The 20,595-nt window shown below is 42.6% G+C and overlaps 1 protein-coding gene and 1 long non-coding RNA gene across 2 annotated transcripts in view; one reads left to right on the top strand and one right to left on the bottom strand.

Moving 5' to 3' along the window:
- The window catches only part of TIGAR (TP53 induced glycolysis regulatory phosphatase), a 28,144-nt gene extending 19,641 nt beyond the window's left edge, over positions 1-8,503 (bottom strand). Inside the window, exons 1-2 of the mRNA XM_039255775.1 lie at positions 8,378-8,503; positions 375-412 (exon numbers count right to left, since the gene is read on the bottom strand). Of these exons, the coding sequence (XP_039111706.1) occupies positions 375-412; positions 8,378-8,409 (70 nt within the window). The 5' untranslated portion in view covers positions 8,410-8,503. The remainder of the gene's footprint in view (positions 1-374; positions 413-8,377) is intronic.
- Positions 8,504-8,775: 272 nt separating this feature from the next.
- On the top strand, positions 8,776-19,563 carry LOC120247733. The gene is made up of 4 exons (XR_005532396.1): positions 8,776-8,888; positions 9,861-9,928; positions 11,146-11,219; positions 19,367-19,563. It is a non-coding gene; the product is annotated as an uncharacterized LOC120247733 (long non-coding RNA).
- Positions 19,564-20,595: the final 1,032 nt, after the last annotated feature.

Raw genomic sequence — 20,595 nt, 5'->3', positions numbered from 1 at the left:
ATATAACCACCTTAGCAGAAAAATACCATTAACATTAGCCAGCAAACTTCATGTTTCCAAATATGAAATCATTTTAAATCACAGCAGTTACATTTTAAGACCACTAGACCCAATATAACTCTCTAATCAGCTGACTAGCTGATTTGAAGCTTTGAAGCTACCCATAAACAACTTGGAATCCTGTTCTCTACGTCCAGTTCCCATAAGAGACTTATTCCTCATGGTTACCATCTGCTCTGATCTTATTTCTGTGACTATGACGATTTAATTCTTTACTACTGCTCACAATAGAGATGCCCCCAGTCCCCCCTCCCCCACCTACTCTGATTTGCTTATATAACACATTTAACACAGCTAAAATAAAGTATACTAACCTTGAATTATTTTCTCCTTGTTAAATCTTGTTTCTCCACTAAAATAGAGAGAGTGGGAGGGAAAAACTTTTATTACAAAATAGGTTATTTTTGAAATGAGAAAAAAAATCATTAATGAAAGGTAATAATATTCACAAAGGGAGCATATGAACCTTGCAGCATACTTTATAATCTAACCTGTAAACATAAAATTTGTTCTAAATTGATACTACTCTCATGTACTTTGTTGATTTGGGCTAAGAATTTCATATTGCCCCATATTAAAATGTATAAATCATGACTCAACCATAAGTAAATTGTTAAGTAGAATACTCTTAAAATATATATAATTTTATTAAAGAATCTTGTTAAAATAAATATGTTGACTAAAACTCCTTTCACAAGCAGCAGGAGGAAACTGTGAGAGTTGATCTGTTGCTGGACTGAATGAGCACGTGCAAGGGAACGTGAATGTGGTGGAAAACAAGTGTGCAACCTTTCAGATACCCTAGCTTCTCCTGGTTTGTAGATCTACAGCTTTTCTTTTTTGTCATGCTGACAACTATTCTTGGAGACCACACTGAAAAGGTTGGGGTACTATGCTTTTAACAATTAAAAAGTCAAACCAAACCAATTTCAAAGCAACCATAAGAGTGAAGGACTAGAAACTTTGTCACAAAATAACCATCAACTGAGGGGGAAAAAGGGTGGGGGGGTGCTATCTGGACAAGACCAGACAACAGGAAAAGCAATCAAATACATGAAAAGCTATCAAATACATGAAAAGCTATCAAGAATGGAGTTGAACGTTCTTTGAGGTATTTTTATGTGCTAAGTACAGTGATGGGCACTGAAAAACAGAGATGCAAAGGACCAGTGGCTGCCCAGAGAAAAAGGAGTTGGCTTCGGGGTGGACACTGGACACAGAATTGGAAATATTGGGTAAAAATAGTGAACAGGTTTCTTCGGATTAAGTTGTTTCCTCATTTGGTATCAAATGTCTACAACCCATATTTATATACTTCTGTGTCAACAAGAGATGAAAATTCTTTGAAGTAAATGTCAGTGCCATATAGCAGCCTAGGAACAAAACTGCTTTGGCTATATACTTAGGAACTCGGTTAAGCCTGAGTGCCTCTGTTCTCTGTCTGTAAAATGGGGATGATAATAGCCCCCATTTCACAGGACTCTTGGGGTAATTGAGTGAATATAGGTAAGATGTTTAAACACTGCTCAACTTCTAATAAGCACTCAATAGTTCTGTTTATAGGTCATTTTTGGACAAAGCTATACAGAAATCAAAGATTCAACTTAACGCATTTAAAATCTTGTAAGATTTATGAAATAAACAATGTAAACAAATAACATACCATAAATTAATACACTGGTGACCCCACCCAAGTTAACAGATCACCATTACCGGCCTCCTAGACCCAGTCTCTTTCCAATCACAATGTCTTTCCATCCCCAGTTGATCCACTACCTGGACATTTAGATGCTCATTTGCTTTGCCTTTCTTCATAGCTTTCCCACCCAAGTATAGCATAGGATTAGCTTGCCTGTTGTTGAACTTTATAATGAGTTGCTTCTTGCTGTATGCAGTCCTGTGCTGCTTCCATTCCTCAACATTGGGAGATTCATCAGTGTTGTGGAGGGTGGCACACTCCTTACATTCTCATTACTGGGTAATGCTCTCAAGAATTTCCTACAGTGTATTTATATGTTCTATTGTTGTTATTTACATTGTTTCCAGTTCAGAGCTAAGCTGCTGTGAATATGTTTGTACAGAGCACATCATATTCTCTAGGACAGCAGCTCGCAAAGTGTGGCCTCTGAACAAGCATCACTGACCACTGCCTGGGGCCTTTTGGAAATGCAAATTCTCAGGTCCCACCTCAGACTCCTGAATCAGAAGCTCAGAGGTTGTGGCCCACTTATTCTGTTTTAATAAGCCCACCAGGTGATTCTGATCCACATTCATGTTTGAGAACCACTCAAAGACTGGCACACGACTCTTTTAGCAGAGCTGTATTGGAATGCAGTCACACCCATTTGTTTATATGTTGTTTATGGCGACTTTCACACTATAATAATGGAACTGAGCGGTCCAGAGTGCATGGCTTGTAAAGCCTAAACTACTTCCTACCCCTTAATTAAAAGTTTGCTAAGCCATACCTAGTGATCCAGGCCTAGCATTAGAATTGCTGAGCCACAGAGTATGCAAACATTTAGCTTTATTAAATAATACTGAAATGGTCACAGCAATTTACATCCCTCAGCAGTGTTCCACATCCTCTCCAACATTTAGTAATGTCAGAGTTTCCCGTATGTGCCAATCTGGCACCAGAATAGTTCATCTCAGTTTTACTTGAATTTGTGTTTCCCTGATTACTGTGAAGGCTCATCACCCCTGCTTTGTTTTAAATAAAGCACTAGTTTAAAAAAAAAAAAAAAAGGCAAAACAAAAGCCTTCACGAGATTGACTTACACAGATCCAGAAAGGAACTCCATCAGACCCTAGTCAGAATCACAAACCCTTGTCCCTTGTCTACAAAACTAGGTGTCTGCCAACCTTTTGTCTGCCAACCTTTGCCTAGAACAGTGGTTCTCAGACTTGAAAGTGCATCTGAATCCCCTGGAGAGATCATTAAAACAGAGACTCTGGACCTGACCAGTATGTTCTCACTCTTGAAGACTCAATAGAGACAGCCAGCTCTGTGAGAAAGTATCCCTCCCAGACACCATTCCCCACCTACTTAGCCCATTTAAACACCCCCAGGCCATACTCCCATTTTACCCAGCTCCACTACCGTAAGTTACCACCTGTATGCTAATTCACCTTTTTAGTTGTTGGTCTAACCTGGCTCCAGCTCCTTAAAGGCACAACCAGAGGTTGCTTTGCCCTAACCAACTCATAGCCCGGAGAAAACCCAGGGAAATAACAGAACCTCAGTGTCTGTACTCTGCTGATGGAAGGTCATCTGGAACTATCAATCAAAATAATAAATCTGTTTGCCCTCGGATATAGCAACCATAATACTGGGTATACTTGCATTCAACCTTATTTAAAACAATATCTGCCACAATATTTTTTTCTAATAGCAAAGGCTGGAAAATAACCTAAATACCCATTAACAGAGAGCTGGTTACATTAACAAATAAAAAGTGGTGTATCTACATATTGAAATACTATGCAATTGTGTCCCCTAAAGAGAGAATGATTTATGTAAAGGTATGGAAAGAGAACCAAAATATATTAAGGAGCAAAAAGCAAAGTGCAGGGTAATCTAAAAAGAGTCCTCTCTTTTTAGAAAGGTGGGAAATAAACAAACAATTGGCCCTGAACGTGCATGTCCTCACTCACACACAAACACTGGAAAGATATATAAGAAACTAATAAATGTGATCACCTGAGGGATGAGAGAACAGGTAAGACTCGGGAGAACTGTTCTGACTTCTAAATATGTGGATGTAACTTTAAAAAAAATGTACGACAAATATATGAAGATTTTCAAAATTATTTACCACTGATTTGCCATTATTATCATTGTTGTAGTTAATATTAATAAAATGTCTTTTGCTCCAAAATTCATTTAGAATCATATGAAATGGATGTGAAAGAGTGTATTAATCTCTATCATTCAGACAGATAAAGTATCCAGGGTGATGACAGAGAAGCTGCCATTTTTTAAAAAAATTTTGTTTATTTGAGAGAGAGAGAGAGAAAGAGAGAGAACACAAGCAGGGGAGGGGCAGAGAGAGGGAAAGAGAGCATGAGCAGGGGAGAGGCAGAGAGAGAGAATCTGAAGCAGACAGAGCAGGAACCTAGAAAGGATTTTTCCCCCAAAACTTTCATAAATATTTAGTTTTACAGCTTTTATCAGCTTTATCAAGAGGTCTGTATAAATCCTTAAGGCAACTGTTTAAAGTCTGTTTTGGGAGTGGGAAAGAAAAGTAGGTGGCTAAAATAGTTTTACTATTAATCTATTTCCTGTAACCAAAGTTTGGGCTGTGATAGCAGCAGAGAAGGTAGAAGGAGCTGAAAGGTCAGGGGAATATATTTTAAAAGAGTCAGAAATAACACTACTCATTTTCAAAATCTGCAGTGTGATCCATTTCCAACACAGAACACCAGCCTCTGCAAGAATCCAAATGCTTATGCCAAGAAGCTAAGTCTTATGACCAGCCATTTATAGGCTCTACAAATACGCATCATTCATTTTATAGGTTATTACACCATTCTTCACTTTAAAAGATAGTTTATGTTGTTCTGGTTTACATTCTACGGCATTTCCTTAGAAGTCATTTAGAAAGCTTAATTTCCCAATCATAATCTTTTAAAGAATTCAAATTCAATAGACGAATTCGGTTTGCCACAAGACCAAGACAAATCAGGGGAAATTAGTAAAGATCTGGGGCATGTTTTCAAAGTAGATACACTTTGGGCGCCTGGGTGGCTCAGCCAGTTAAGCGACCGACTTCAGGTCAGGTCATGGGTTCAAGCCCCGCGTCAGGCTCTGTGCTGACAGCTAGCTCAGAGCCTGGAGCCTGTCTTCAGATTCTGTGTCTCCCACTTTCTCTGCCCCTCCCCCACTCACACTCTGTGTGTGTCTCTCTCTCAAAACTAAACATTAAAAAAATTTTTTTAATCAAAATACATATGTTTTAGTATACATGGAAATGTGCCTCACCTGATATTTAATCATGAATACAGTTTTATCCTAATTCCGCTCTACCAATTAATTCGTTTGAAAATATAGACGATTTCGAGGGCTAGTAACATGAAAATTTTCACTAGATGGTCTGGGGGGGAAAATGTAACATATCCAACTCATCTTTATGTTTTTGTTTCTATATGTTAGTCCTAGTTGCAAATGCTCTCCCAATTGATCAATCCTATTCTCAGAAGACCTAATACTTCTTTTGCTTGCTTTATTTATGACCGGAACAATTACTGGCATTCAACAAAAAGTAACTGTCAATAGGTGTAGTGTAAGAAAAGCAAATCAGTTTTGCTACCATTAACTTGACTAATTTATCATCTTTAAGTCATTAAAAGCAAATTAAATGAAGTTTGTAAAATTTTTTAGATTTTAAGAGCTGGTTAAAAATAGAAGCGAAACAGGATGGTTTTGCAGGCAACTAACTGCAAACAGACACAAATAATATTTCAAGGGAAGGGGTGCCTTCAGCGGGTTGTATAGGTGATGGAAGTCCCAATCTACATATATTGCGGTTTTCAACAATGCTATGCTAGATCAGAAGTTATAGTTTAATAATATTAAAAGACTTGAAGCTTGAAATCTTGGGTATTCTATTCCAAAATGATACTTGTGAGCACAAGCGTGATGGAGACAAACACACACAGGTAGTAACAGCACAAGCTTCATAAAGGATTTGGTTGAACTTACAGAAACTACACCTTAAAAGCTTTCTTGCATTATCTGAAACACACTGGTCACTAAAATTATCCATCTCTTTAAAAACACCCTTGCATATTTAACAATGGTGATTATTAACCAAGTCTGCAATCGTTTCTTTTTCTGAAAGTGTCATTAATTCTTAGCTTGGAGAACTCAGAAGGGGAAAGAGGGATAATCCAGGCAGGAGAGCAGCTAACCATAACCCTGTCAATTATTTCAAAACTGTAACTCCACTTTCCCACGAATTAAACAACAAGGCAAACTATTCCCAACACTCTACACAATTATATTGGCAGAAATAATAAGTAGCCACTAAAATGGCTGGTGATATTCAAGCTATCTACAAACACTAGGTTTTAACTCCATAAAATAGGAGGCAGAGAGTACAGTGATTGAGAGGATGGGCTGGGCTGTAGAGTCAAGCTTCTTTGGTTCAATCCCACCACTCCAACCAGCCACATGACTTCGAGCAAGTTACAGGTCCTCTGCATCTGTTTTCTCACCTGCAATTTGAGAAACAATCCTCACCTCACTGGATTGTTGTCAGAACTTAATTACAACAGTGCCTGGCACATAATAATGTATAAAGACTCATTTTTAAATTGATTCCTCAAAGGATTTCTATAAGGAATCAGTTTTTTAAATTGAGCCCTTTTTTAAGAAGCACAAAGGAAACAAGGGGCGCCTGGGTGGCTCAGCTGGAAGCATCTGACTTTGGCTCAGGTCCTGATCTCACGATGCTTAAGTTTGAGCCCCCTTCCCCGCCCCCCATGGGCTCTGTGCTGACAGCTCAGAGCCTGGAGCCTGCTTCAGATTCTATGTCTCCCTCCCTCTCTGCCCCTCCCCTGCCCACACTCTCTCTCTCTCAAAAATAAACGTTAAAATTTTTTTTTCTTGGGGCGCCTGGGTGGCTTAGTCGGTTAAGCGTCCGACTTTCACTTAGGTCATGATCTCGCGGTTCGTGGGTTCGAGCCCCGCGTCGGGCTCTGTGCTGACTGCCAGCTCAGAGCCTAGAGCCTGTTTCAGTCTGTGACTCCCTCTCTCTCTGACCCTCCCCTGCTCACGCTGTCTCTCTCTCTCTCTCTCTCCTAGAAATAAATAAAACATTAAAAAAAAAATTTTTTTTTTAATTTTTTTTTCTTAATTAAAAAAAAAAAGCAGGGAGGGGACAAAATCCAAATTCATGTAACTACTGTCCATAAGAATCTAAACAGAGATCACCTTACTATCAAGGGATGGTTCAATCCTGATTTCCTGCAACTTGAGAACTTCAATTATATGTCAGACAGTGCTGCTCAGTCAACAAAGCATCCAGAAAGTGCTCAAACACTGGAAAAACCAGGGCTCTACTTCCTGCTCTGCTACCAATGAGCTACATATGACCTTAAGTAGGTCATTAAATGGTCATAAAGCATTCTATAAAATGGAGGGGTGGGGGGAGAAGAGACAGAGAGGAACCTGTTTTCTAGTTTAGTCATCAAAATCCTGTGAGTCCTACAGAGATAATTCTGATGATTCCCAAGATTATCCTCCCAGGAAGAACAGGATAAAAAAAACAAAAAAGATACCAGTTAAAGTCCGCTTGACAAGGTTAAGTCCTATTAGTGTTCCTTGTGAACTCTGGAAGTCAAAAACGGTATCTTACTTACCTGTATAACCAGGCCACGGGTACCTAACACCTATTCAAAATGCGGGTCTGATAAAACTATACTTACATCCTGAGGACCAGCTACATTTTTATTACAGATGCTCTTACGGAATCGGAAGTTATTTAATTCTTGAGACACACCTCTTCCCCTCCGTTGCTCTATACACTGCCTCAGACCAGTGAGGCAGGTGGTATCACGACCCCCATTTTATGTGCTAGCAAACTGAGGTCGTCAGGATTACGTCTGTTAACGCAAGCCCGAGTTACAAGGTTCCTCCCAACCGGATTCCAACCTAGGTCTATCCTGCCTGAAAAATCTGTGCTCTGAACCGCCCTGAACTGTACTTCCTTCCTTTAACAGCCGGCAACTTCCTAAGCGTTAAGGAAAACGGTGAGAGACACGAAGACATAGCAGCCCAGTGACAAAAATATTTGTTGGGGGTGATGCGGCCGGCAGAGACGAGGGCCTCTGCCCGCTTCCACCACCAGCAGTGTGGGAATTAACTAACTCTCAGGTCTATGCCTGCGGCTGCCCTGGCAAGCGAGGGAGGTGGGGAGCGACAGCATAGACGGAGAGAGCGAGCAGAGGAAGGCGCACGAATACGGGCCTGGGACGAGCTCTCCGCAAATTCTTTAGAATCGTAGGAGGAGCACCCAGCGGCGCACGAGGAAGTCCGAAGCCAAGGCTGGCTTTCTTCGGCTTTAACTCCGCCAAGTGGCTGCGAACCTCGGCCGTTTACTCTTCCAGACCTCAGTGTACTCATCTGTAACGCGGATCTCCACATATTCACCACCCGCCTTCCAGGCTCAAGGTCGCCAGGGGAAGAGAGGTCCAACCCCACGAGGGTCGAGCAAGCAGGGGAAAGGAGGGGTGACAGGTACACGGACTCTTCACCCACTCCTCAACAACTGACGAGAAGGCGACAGGGGCACCCTGCGACAGCAATACTCACTGCCGGACAACGGTCAGCGCGAAGCGCGTCATCTTCCTAGCGCCCGGAGGGAGGGAAGTGGCGGCCCCAGCCCGGCTAGCGTTCCCAGCACCCTCCGGCGCGAGGCTTCTCCGCACTGCGGGACACCTCGCCCACACCACTTCCGCCAAGCCCGGCCGGCCGGCCGGCTCCACCGCCATAGGCCGAGGCGGCCTTTTACGTCATTCCTGGAAGGCCAATCAGGGCGGCGAGAGACCGACAGGGTGGCGGAGACTGGTGAGCAACGAGGCCCCGCCCAGGGCTGTGGCGCTTGCGCCCCTGCGCGCAGGCCTACGATTGGCGCGTGGCAGGTGCGTGCGGGGCCCGCCCCACAGTCCGCAGTGGAGGCGGTTCTTGCCGGGGCAAGTTTGGATCCTGGAGACTCGGGAGAGAGGAAGGAGCCAGCGCACGGATGTGGAGTTGATTTCATTTGAAGCTGGAATGCGGCTAGTACTCTTCCTTCCGAAGTGTACAGCGCCAGACACATTGGGTTGTACGGAGTTTTACTGTTTTTTTTAAATATTTTTTAAAAAATTTTATTTCTAGGAGAGAGAGAGAGACAGCGTGAGCAGGGGAGGGTCAGAGAGAGAGGGAGTCACAGACTGAAACAGGCTCCAGGCTCTGAGCTGGCAGTCAGCACAGAGCCCGACGCGGGGCTCGAACCCACGAACCGCGAGATCATGACCTAAGTAAAGTCGGACGTTCAACCGACTAAGCCACCCAGGCGCCCCTATGGAGTTTTACTGTTAACCTGTAACAGTGGGGCTGTAGGGTCAGCAAGGTCTGCGGACTTAGACCCACCTAGTTTCTCTCCCCGCCTGCGCCTCCACAGACGCACTCCTGCAGCAAACTTCAGATTTTTTTTTTTGAGCGCTTTTCTAGACTAGGCCTCATACTTGGCCTGCTGAGCCCGGTTTTACCAAAGGCTCCTGCGAAGCTGGTTTACCTCACCTTTAGTATCTACTCAAGCTCCTCTTCCTCCCACCTTGGTATTTAATGGAGATCCTCCTCCCCCTCAACCTTGATATCTAACCAGCTTCCTCTTAATAAGTTTCCATTCCCTCCCTCTCCAGGACCCTTGGCAATAAACCCTTATTGGTCCCTGTTGTACGTCGAGCTGAATTCAGGCTCTCTGCCACATTGCAATAGTCTTGACCCAAGTTAAAATGGTCTTAAGTTTACCCCATCCTTTTTTTTTTCTTTAATTTTTAAAATGTTTTATTTATTTTTGAGAGAGAGTACCAGCAGGGGAGGGGCAGCGAGCGAGCGAGAGAGAGACAGAATCCATGAAGCAGGCTCCATCCAGGCTCTGAGCTGTCAGCACAGAGCCCCACATGGGGCTCAAACCCACGAAATGTGAGATCATGACCTGAGCTGAAGTCGGGCACTTAAGCAACTGAGCCACCCAGATGCCCCTCCCTTGTTATTTTTTAAGAGCATCTGATGAATAATGTTTCTTTTACAGCTTTCGGGGTCTTGAAAGAGTTACTTAACCTCTCTCTCAGTTCCATGATAAATAAAGTGGGATAACAGGTAAAGCTTACTCATATGAGCTATACAATGACCAAGCGTAATGATGTTAACTTTTTACATTGTTTTCCATGCATTGTTACTTCTCATATATGATAATGCATTTCTCCCCAGTTATATATGAGAAGGTGAGTTTAGAGAACTTAAGTGATGCATGGGATTTATAGGCACACATTTCAAAAGTTTCACTTGTGTGATCACATTTGGCCCTCAGAAAAACTCTGAGGTAGACAAAGGTATCTTCACTTCAGATACAAGGAATCTGGCCTAGAGAGAAACTAAGCAATTATTCTAGGCTTACAGTTGGTCAGTGGTGACACAGGACTGGTTCAGATTCTCAAACCTACCTGCACATTGGAATCATCTAGCACCTTTTGAATGCCACACCCCAGAAAATTGAATCTGAACTTCTGCAGGAAGGATCCAGGCATCAGTAATTTTTTTCTTTTAATCCCCAGATGTTTCCACTGTCCAGCTAGCTTTGAAAACTAGAACTTTAAGGCAGTGCTTCTCAAACTTGAATGGGCATAAAAATCACCTGGGGATCTTCTTAAAATGAAGATTCTGATTTAGGAAATTGGAAATGGGGGCCAAATTCAGCATCCCTAACAAGCTCCCAGGGAAACAGGCATTTTTAGAATGAGAGGGGAGGGATAATTCAGAGAGTTCTAAAAGGGAGCCCAAATTATCATGGGGGTACACTGCCTACTCATAGTAGATAGTTCATATAAATGTTCTGAATCCCTGAATGAATGAAGTGGTCCAACAGATTCTCCTGGAAGTTTGAACTATAAAAAGGAAATTAATTAGGTAGTTATATGTGAGGGCTAAAGAGAAAGAAAGAATGAAGAGATACCATAAGATCAAGCTATGAGGGAGTATGTAGACTGAAGCTATGAAGAAACAGAAACCACAAATAATACAAGCTTGAGAACAGATTTACAGAGTAGGAGTAAGAACAAGCAAAGGTAATGGAAGAAAACTAAACACATAGACAGAAGTAGACACAAGTGTGTAATGCAGAGACTACCTGGTCCCTAGCCACACAGGTTGCCATAGTACCAGATACTTTGAAGGTTCTATTTTTACAATAAAACCTCTTTCTCTTTAAGGTAGTCTAAGTACATTTCTAAAGCTTGACTAAAAACAGCTTTCCACTTTATTTCATTTAACATTCTCAATAACTCTGCAAGGTATGAATTATTATTTTTATTTTATAGGTGAAGAAATTAAGGAACATAGAGGCTAACTAACTTCCCATCCATCAGGATCTCAAAACTGAGTTTGACCCCAGGTAAGTATGCTCCAGGTGGTATCAAAACTATACATCTGAAGGTAAGTACTGACTGTGTTTCTTTATCTCCCTGGCTCCTATCAAAATATTTAAAACACTATAGGGACTGAATTAAAATTTGCTAAATGAATGAATGATGTTTGTTATGATCAATTTATCAAACGAATCATACATCTAAAAAATTAGCTGATACGATGGAAGAGTAATAATTTAGGAGAAAGAAAATTATAAAGCACCAATATTAACCTAAAGAATTTTCCAAGAAATGTGCATAAAAAGAATGTTTCATAAACTAAGAATCAGAAAAAGAAAACAGTTGAGAGGTGAGGATCTTAGAAAGAATGGACATAATCTTGCATTATTCACTCAACAGTTCTGGAATTGCTCCTCAGCTTCTCAAATGAACAGGGAGCTTGTTTGAACTTTGTTTAGCTAGAAGTTTGAAATAACCTATCAAATTGCAGATGCCCTTTTTTTCAAATGAAAAATAGTGCTTTGTTATAGTATGGCATATGACAGAATTCTGAATTAGGATGTGCCAAGGTACACTGAGGTAACAAATTAACCCTGAGGTTTGCCATGGCTTAACACATAATAGTTTCTCTGTCATGTAACATGTCTAACATGGATCAGAAAGGGGCTTTGTTCTACATAGTCACTCAGGGATTATGGCTGACAGACATCAGTTTCAACACATAGATTCATGATTCCTGGGGTAGGAAAGGAGAACAAATGAAGGTCTTGAACCAGTCGAGATGTTTCCTCCATGCGTTGTCCAGAGCTATGGCCCTATTTAACTGCAAATGTGATGGGAAATGTGGGGAACACATAAATGCCTGCAAGCAGACAGTGCCATGAATACTGTGCATGTTGGCATATCCCAGGATTCTTCCCTTAGCTCTTTTTTCCTTAACTATGCAGTCTCCTAGGTGATCCTATCCAGTGTATAGATGTTATTTATATTTCAAGCCTACAAGTTCCCCCTGTCTCTACCTACATTTGTCCAGTTACCCACCCAGGATCTTCACTTGGATCTCCAACGGGCCTCTTGGGCTAACTTTGTCCACATAGCATCTTTAAGGTTTGTCTTCTAAGACTGCTCACTCCTCCTCAAGTTTTTCTTATCTCATGGAAACAACCAGTTGCCCATGTAATCCGTGATTCTTCACCTTAACCTAACATTTCCCATCAAATTCACCACAAATTCCTGTAGGCTCTGTAATGCAGGGAGTGCTGGACTTTTAGTCATGTTTTCAAATAAAGATTTAATTATAGTCTTCACTAAAGATGTGCCAAGTGTGAAAAGGCTTCATCTACTCAGAATGCAGGATCGGGGAGGAAAGAGAGCATGGGTTGGCATCAGTTCCCTGGGCACTTAAATACTTTCAACAATAGCATTAAGGGTGAAATTAATTATATTGGTACCCATTGCTGGCCTGTTGGTTAATAGGAGTCAGTGAAATTTCTATTCTTCTTGTTTATAAGTTTTTTGTCTTATTCTGAGAAGACTAAAAGTTATAGACTTAGATCTACAGTATTTCCAAGATCTTTTAAGATCTATGTCTTTGAAATTTGTGAAGACCCATTTTGTCAACTAGTCCATGGTCATTTTGTACAAATGTCCCATGTGTGCTCGGGAAAAATGTGGGTTCACTCATTATTGGATGCAAAGTTCTTTGCATGTCTAATTGAGTTTATTGTGTTGTTCACATCTTCATAAGTCAATACATAAAACTTAAAAAAAATTTTTTTTCTGTGGGCTTTATCACCAAGTTATGTGTTGAGTCCATCACTCTTCCCTCTTCAGCACAATTTAGGAACTTACGACATCCTGTGCTGAGCTTCGTCGTCTCTTGTCTGGATGACTGTGAGAGCCTGTTAACAAAGCTCTGCTGCCTGTGCTCCTGTACACCATACACCATCTCCTCCTCAGCTGCCAAAGTGATGTCTTTATAATCACATCGTGCCAGCCCCTTGCTGGAAAGTTCTCTAATGGAGTCATTGCCACTAGAATAAAGTCCCACCTCCTTACCCAACTCCCACAAGGCCAAAGTGACTTGGGCCCCTCTAGATCTCTAGACTCATTTCCCTGTTCACTCCCCCTCCTCACCGAGCCCCAGATATAATGCTTCTCTCTGTTCCTAGACCATGACGTGCTCACTCCTGTCTCAGGGTCTTTGCATTTTGTGTTCCTTCTGCTTACAAAGATCCTTCCCAAGGCATTTGAATGATTCCTTCTCAGCTTTCCAATCCTAACTCAAGTCACCTTATCAAGAGGGCTTCCCTCAAGCAAAGTAGCCTGCCTGTCACCATCTATCATCCTATTTTATCTGAAACTATTTCACTTATTTATTGTTTTTACAGGTTTATCGCCTGTCTCTGCTAAAACATAAATTCCTTGAGGCTCGGGACTATTGTGTTCTTTTTCATGTCTTCAGTGCCTAGAACAATGCCAGACACAGTTTAGGAACTCAGTCAATATTTGCCTGAATCATTGGAAATCATGTTCGTAAAAAATATCTAATAATATGGTAACATTCCCAATAGATGAATAGATGGGAGAAAACAAAGGGTAGGAAAGAAAACTATTCACTGTGAGCCTGATTTTATAAGAAAAAATACAGGCATTTAAAAAAAGACAAGAAAAAACATGTTATTCCTGTCAAAGGTTTCTCTAGGCAATATTTATAATGTTAAAAATGCTTGTGCTGTTTTATAACTAAAGGATTTTTTTTCCGTAAATAAACGTGAGAAGTCTTTCACAAAGAAAATTATTCAGAGGGTGGATGAAAGAGAATGTGTATATTGTTCTCATTATGTAGCCACTCACATGCTAAGGCAAGCCAACTTGTTATTATTACCATTTAATAGAGTAGAGCTGAATATTCAAAAAGAAATCTGAGTTGATGAGTATGTGCATTCTTGGTATTCATTCTGTTTACTTTTACAGACTTTGGCTCTGATTATGTCACTTTATGATTCTAAGATAAAGTTCTTTAAGACCAGAATAGAGAGAGACCAGAAAAATTTTAAGACTAAAAATGGACAAAACTGACACCAGATATCAGTAAAAACGGAGAGGCTCCGGGACCAACTGAGAATTGTGGTTTTGCAATTACCCAAGTTATTTCTAACAACACTACTTCGCTTTGTCCCACTATTGCTTTCAAGTTGGAAATTATGGTGGTTTATGCAAATTTAATAAAAGAGAAAGTCTTGGACTTTTACTGGCAGGGATTTCATTGCACCACCCACTGTCATAATTGATTACATGCTGTACCCTGATGGAAAAACAGAATTTCTAGGCCAACACAAAATCACAAATACATGGTAAACCATCTGCTTTGTCCAGCGACTGAGAAATAATAATGGGACCGATGATCCGAGTGAGAAGGGGCTGCCAGTCCAACTGTGCCCAGTCCTCCATCAGCTTGATGTCTGAAGGTGGAGGGAGATTTGTTTTGGCAGCCACTCTGCCAGCATCTGACATCTGTCACGCATAGTTCTCCATTATCGGTCGTTCCAAAAAAATCATATCTGTCAGTCAAATAGCTTTTCTACTGATGGACAGTCGAAGGATGCCTTCTCAGCCTGACGTGCTTGTGGGGAACTCCCCTTTATTTGAATACATGTATCCACTAATCCCTTTTCATGCCTTGCCTTTGAGCTTGTCACTTAGTGGGGAAAAGAACCCTCTCCACGCCCAAGTTCATTGCTGGTTGGAAGAATAACAGCAGCACGAAGTGGATACAGTGAAGGTTATAAATGCTTACCGTTTCGCTGCTATGGTATCAAGAGTAGTCTTCTCCACCAGGATCCACAGAAAAACAACATTCCCCCCTCCAATGCTGGCCTTTTGGGAAATTAACATTTGCATATATAACACCTTTAAAAACAATTCACACAGTATTGATGTGTTTGCATGTATCGGACTGGCCCATTCTTGTTCTTCCTGTGTAGTACACTTTACACAGACTGCCTCACTTAATCCTCTTAATCCAGCAGGGTCTCCTGTTTTATAAAGGAACAAGCAGTCTCAGAGCTCATACAGTGGTAGCCCTGGGATTCAAAGGCAGATCTTCCTGCTTAAGTGAGACTCTTTCCACTACAGCACCCTGACTCTCCCCGCCACAATACATCTGACAGTCATATGAAACATACAAATGTATGGTACAGTCAGTAACACTCCAGGCAGATAGGAAGTACCAGGGAGGTGGCAAGTGGTAAGACCAAGGCTCTTGCTTTTGCCACAGCCTGGACAGAATGCTAAGAAAAAGAGAAGACTTAGGACCCTAAAATCCTGATCTCCTGGCCCTAGTATCTGGAAAGATGTAGTATATGAAGTAAGTAAGGCAGGAGAAAATGCCATGTGAAAGCAAATTTTCCATAGTGTCTTCATTTTGATTTTACAGAGATGTGTGGAAAATGTAAGTTATGGTTGTTTTCTCTTTTCTTCCTTTTTAATAATCTCTGTGCCCAACATGGGGCTCAAACTCATGACCCCAAGATCGAGTCACATGCTCTTCCAACTGAACAAGCCAGGTGCTCCTGAATGATTGTTTACAGAATATCTCAGGCATTAAGACCTTCCAGGAAAGTATTAACCAAGATGCCCAGAGGATCATTGAACTGAGCCATGGATGGAAAGCTGCAGAAGCCCCAAATTCTTGGACCACTTCAATGCCTCCCCTGCTGGGTGACCCTAACCTAAGAGTGTCATGGACCCTTGCAGGGCCCCCAGCTCCTACATACCTGGTAGGATGATATTTTTTGAAACCGTACTCAGTGTTTTTCCTCCAGTATTTGTCCCCTGCGTTTTTTGGTACTTTATCCTGTGTCCCCTTTTTCAGGGAAGGGAAAGTGACAATGAAGAACCTAGGCAAAGAATCTCTCCCCTATAGGATAATGAAAGTAATCTTGACATAAATAAGGGTTTAAGCAAAGGTGATGAGAAGCCTCCCTGCCCTGAATGAGAAAGATTCTCCATATTGGTAGGTCCCTGAGATATAGGGACAAACTAGCTATGTGATTTTTTAAATTATTATTTTTTTTTAAATGTTTATTTATTTCTAGGAGACAGAGAGAGAGACAGCGTGAGCAGGGGAGGGTCAGAGAGAGAGGGAGTCACAGACTGAAACAGGCTCCAGGCTCTGAGCTGGCAGTCAGCACAGAGCCCGACGTGGGGCTCGAACCCACGAACCGCGAGATCATGACCCAAGCGAAAGTCGGACGCTTAACCAAGCCACCCAGGCACCCCTAAATTATTTTTAATTCTTTAATTTTTATTTATTTTTAAGAGAGCAAATTGGGAAGGGGGGGTGGGGCAGAAATGGGCTCTGCAATGATAGCAGCCAGCCCAAAGCAGGGCTTGAACTCACAAGCCGTGAGATCATGACCTGAGCCAAAGTCAGAGGCTTAGCCGACTGAGCCACCCAGACACCCCGTGGTGATGTGATTTTGCAAATGACATAAGTTTTGGGGCTTGAGAGGACAGGATCCCATGCTCCTTTCCCAGGAGGAGCTTCCCTGGTCTGGGGAGGAGACCCCCAGAGAAGTGGTGGCTGTGCAGTGCTCTGGACAGAGTCTCCAATAATCTTTTGGTTCTAAGCCCCAGCATCATGTGGGAACAGCAGAGTATGTCTTTTACATCCAAGAGCAGCAAAAAAGTCACCAAGAAAGGCCCAGTTGCAATGTTAGCAATCGTCTTGAAACATTACAGAATATGTGGCCTGTGTGGGTGATTCAGGTAAGCTATGACCCAGATGCCACGAGCATTCTGTCTTGGTTGGCTCCAGCTGCTGTAACAGAACACCGCTGATGTGGTGGCTTAAACAGCAGATGTTTATCTCTCACCATTCTGGAGGCTGGACGTCCTGGGCTGGGTGCTGGCATAGTCAGGTTATGGTGAGAGCCCTCTTCTGGGCAACAGACTGCCCACCTCTCTTTGTATCTGCACGAGGTAGAGAGAGAGCTAGCTAGCCCTGTGGCTTCTTCTTACAAGGGCCCTAATCCCATCCGTGACCCAATCACCTCCCAAAGGCCCCACCTGCAATACCATTACACTGGGGATTAAGAGTCAACATATGAATTTGGGGGTGGGGAGGACACAAACATTCAGTTCATAACACATCCTAATCACGGATGTACAATCCAGGGATGGTCCACAGGTATCCTTTTTTGTTTGTTTGTTTAATGTTCATTTATTTATTTTGGAGAGAGAGAGAGCAGGGCACGGGCAGACAAAGAGGGAGACAGAATCCCAAGCAGTCTCTGCACTCAGTACCAGAGCCCCATGTGTGGCTCGAACCCACAGACCATGAGATCATGACCTGAGCCAAAATCAAGAGTCAGACACTTAACTGAGCCACCAAGGTGCCCCTGGTTCACAGGTATCCTAATCAGGAGAGCCATAGTCCACAAGAACTTCAGTTATCTGAATCTTGACTGATAATGGATATGTTAATTAGTATCCTGAATTTCAGAAACAAGGTTGTACGGGTGAAAATAGCAGCCTGACAACTATAACAGTGCAAGTTACGGGCCTCACTGAAATCCAAATAGGTATATTCGCCTCCTGAAGACATCTCAGAGACACTCCTCACCTCTGAATAGACTAGGGATCTAGAGAGACTGACCTGAACCCTCATATGTTAAACAGCCTTCTGTTAGGATCGGGAGGCCTTCTAGTTCCTTTTGTTGATTCTAAAGGTAAGATAAACCTACCTTTGGAACATTTACCTAGAAGAATGAAACCTTCGTGCAAGGTAGTGGTAGAGACAGAGCCCTGTGCTGTTACAGCACTGGGGGACAGAAGGCATGAAGCATTTAGGCCTCTGTGTGTCTGCTAATTGTATGGATGTGCTGCAAAATTTAGTCCAAGGTTTGCTTTCATTGTAAGCGTATAACAAGGTGGCAAGGGAGTGGCCAATGCTCACACACTTAAAAATGTTTAATGGCTACAAATATCAACCAAGACTTTGAGAATTCACTTACCTCTGTATGCAAAATCATTGATCCCGAAGGGGCTCTGCAGGCTTCAACTGGAGGCCTCAGGATCAACTTCCACCCTGCCCCTCCACCGCACCCTGAGTGCTGGGGCTAGGCAAACCCAAACGAGAATGCAAACGTGGGAAGAGAGAGAGCACACTGAGAGTGGTGTGAGAGGCAGAGTCTTCCGGTCAAAACTAGTTTTAGGGAAAAACAGTCGCACTCCTGCTCCTGTGAGCTCCTCATTGGGGTTGACAATTGCAATGGCTGCACCTTTATAAACCGCGTGTACTGAGAGGAACCTGAACAGAATCACTGTGAAGAATAACCAAGAAGCAAGCCAAAATGCTGGGAAAGAAAATGCTACTTCCAGGGTATAAATCTACCAAAAATTTCTCCTCCGTAGACTGTCAGGCCCCTTTCTTCTTGGACCTTGTCTTCATTGAAGGTGACATTCCATCTGGTGATTTCAACAAGTGATATCATCCAACACCCCACCTCAGCCGAAAGCCTCACTCTCTCAGTTCAATCCTCAGTAAGCAAAATACAAATAAGTCAAGCAGCCCAGCGTGGCAGGAGAATGTGATATCTAAGTGAGCCACATCTGGGTTCTGGTCCTACTCTGATTCCTCACTGTGAGCTGTATGACCCCGAAGTCACTTAGCTACAATATGAAGTTTCAAATGCATACGTGTTATGAGGATTACACAGGATGCTGGTGAAAAGCTCTTAAAATCTCATGAGAAGCACTTAGATGCCAGTTACCTAAAAAGTCTCCCACATCTCGGTGCTTATGCTGTCTGTGTTGAGTAGCTAAACAATTGGTACCTGTCTGAAATTAAGTTTTCAAAAGACCAAATGAGGTGCCTGTCTCACGTGCCACTTTAACCTGAGGACTACTACCGTGCCTCAGGCTCTGGCTGTGCGCCAGGCATGTGGAAGTGCTCCAATGAGGTAACTCAGGAGGTACTGTTATTATTTCATCCCGTTTCACAGATGAGGGAACAGACTCATTGAGGGGATTAGTGTTGTGCCCAAGGCTACAAAGCTAGTGGGTGACCGATGGGGATTCCAGAGCAGGCAGCCCGCTAGAGCCCCATGTTCTTTGCCACGACGCTCAAGTAGCAGCCATTGTATGACTTATCTGTTTCTGCCATTAGGGCAGGGGCGTCGTTCCTGAAAAGCAGGTGCTGAAGAAACATCTGTTGAATGAAGTGTTTGGTGCAAAATACCTGGTATCTGACCAGCCCCACGCAGTCTCTTGTAGGAATGAGCAGTGTCCAGGAGCCCCACATGTGGAAGGAGGGGATAAAAAGTCATCATTTTAATGGACGGGATCACTGAAACAGCCATGGTATTTGTGTTTCCTTTTTTAAAAAAAAATTAATTTATTCGAGTAAATTTATTTATGCCCCACACCCAACATGGGGCTCAAACTCACAACTCCAAGATCAAGAGTCACATGCTCCTCTGATTGAGCCCCTGTCCTTTTTCAACAAATCTAAAAATCTTACAGGTGCATCTTCTCATAGGGTCACTGAGGTACCACTGCAATGAAAACAGACTACAAAAACAGAGAAAAAGCTTATCTTGAACCCTGTCCACCTGGCCCACCTGTAGCGCTTAGTGTGGACTGAGCACAGGGGTCTCAAAGGAATTTCAAAATCTGGCCCAGCCCCTGGTTATCTGAGAAGTAAAAATCCATAAAGAGAGAAAGGCGATTATGAAGGCTCATGAGGCATAGAGGTCTTTGGTGCAGAAAAGTGGACAAAGGATCCCAGGCCTGTTCCACCTGGGACTTACTGGGTCCTGCATCATAGCAGTGAGGTAAGACAGACACATTTTAGGCCGCGGAGCCACAAATGCAGTAGGGAACAAGCAGGTGACATCAATGAGTGTATCAGGCTCAGTGGGTCCTGGGGGACAGAAAAGGGGTTATACCATCATCAGCTGCAGCCCTTATTGTCCCTCAGGCCTGTGGTTGCCAGGAAGCGGATTTACCAAGAGCAGTTAAAATCCCAACTTTTATATGAAAGCTCTCATCTTGCATTGTCAAGCAAGTCCAAGGCAATTTAAATCATGGTGAGAGTCAAGCTAAATATGTCTGCAGGCTGCCAGTTTGCCCATCACTGAAAAGAGTCAGAAGTCATGAATCACACCAGCCCCTGCCAGATGGAGTCAGAAAGTAGTATTAGTAACTGAGGGAGAAGCAGGTGAGGGAATTGCTGATTCCTCTGGTGGCCAGACAGAGGGGTTCCTTCTGGGTAGTCATCCCACACCTGTCCACACAAGTGTCTTTTTCTAAGTTGTTCCTGTCTGTGGTATTAGTGCCACCTAGTGGATTTCCCAGGAAGCACTGCGTGTTTAGATCTGTATGTTGATTCCTACA

This window comes from Hyaena hyaena, unplaced genomic scaffold (assembly GCF_003009895.1).
Source record: "Hyaena hyaena isolate Hyena2069 unplaced genomic scaffold, ASM300989v1 scaffold_547, whole genome shotgun sequence".
In the NCBI taxonomy this organism is placed as follows: domain Eukaryota; kingdom Metazoa; phylum Chordata; class Mammalia; order Carnivora; family Hyaenidae; genus Hyaena; species Hyaena hyaena.
Note: the sequence above shows the minus strand (reverse complement) of the source record. Positions and strands in the feature narration are given on the sequence as shown.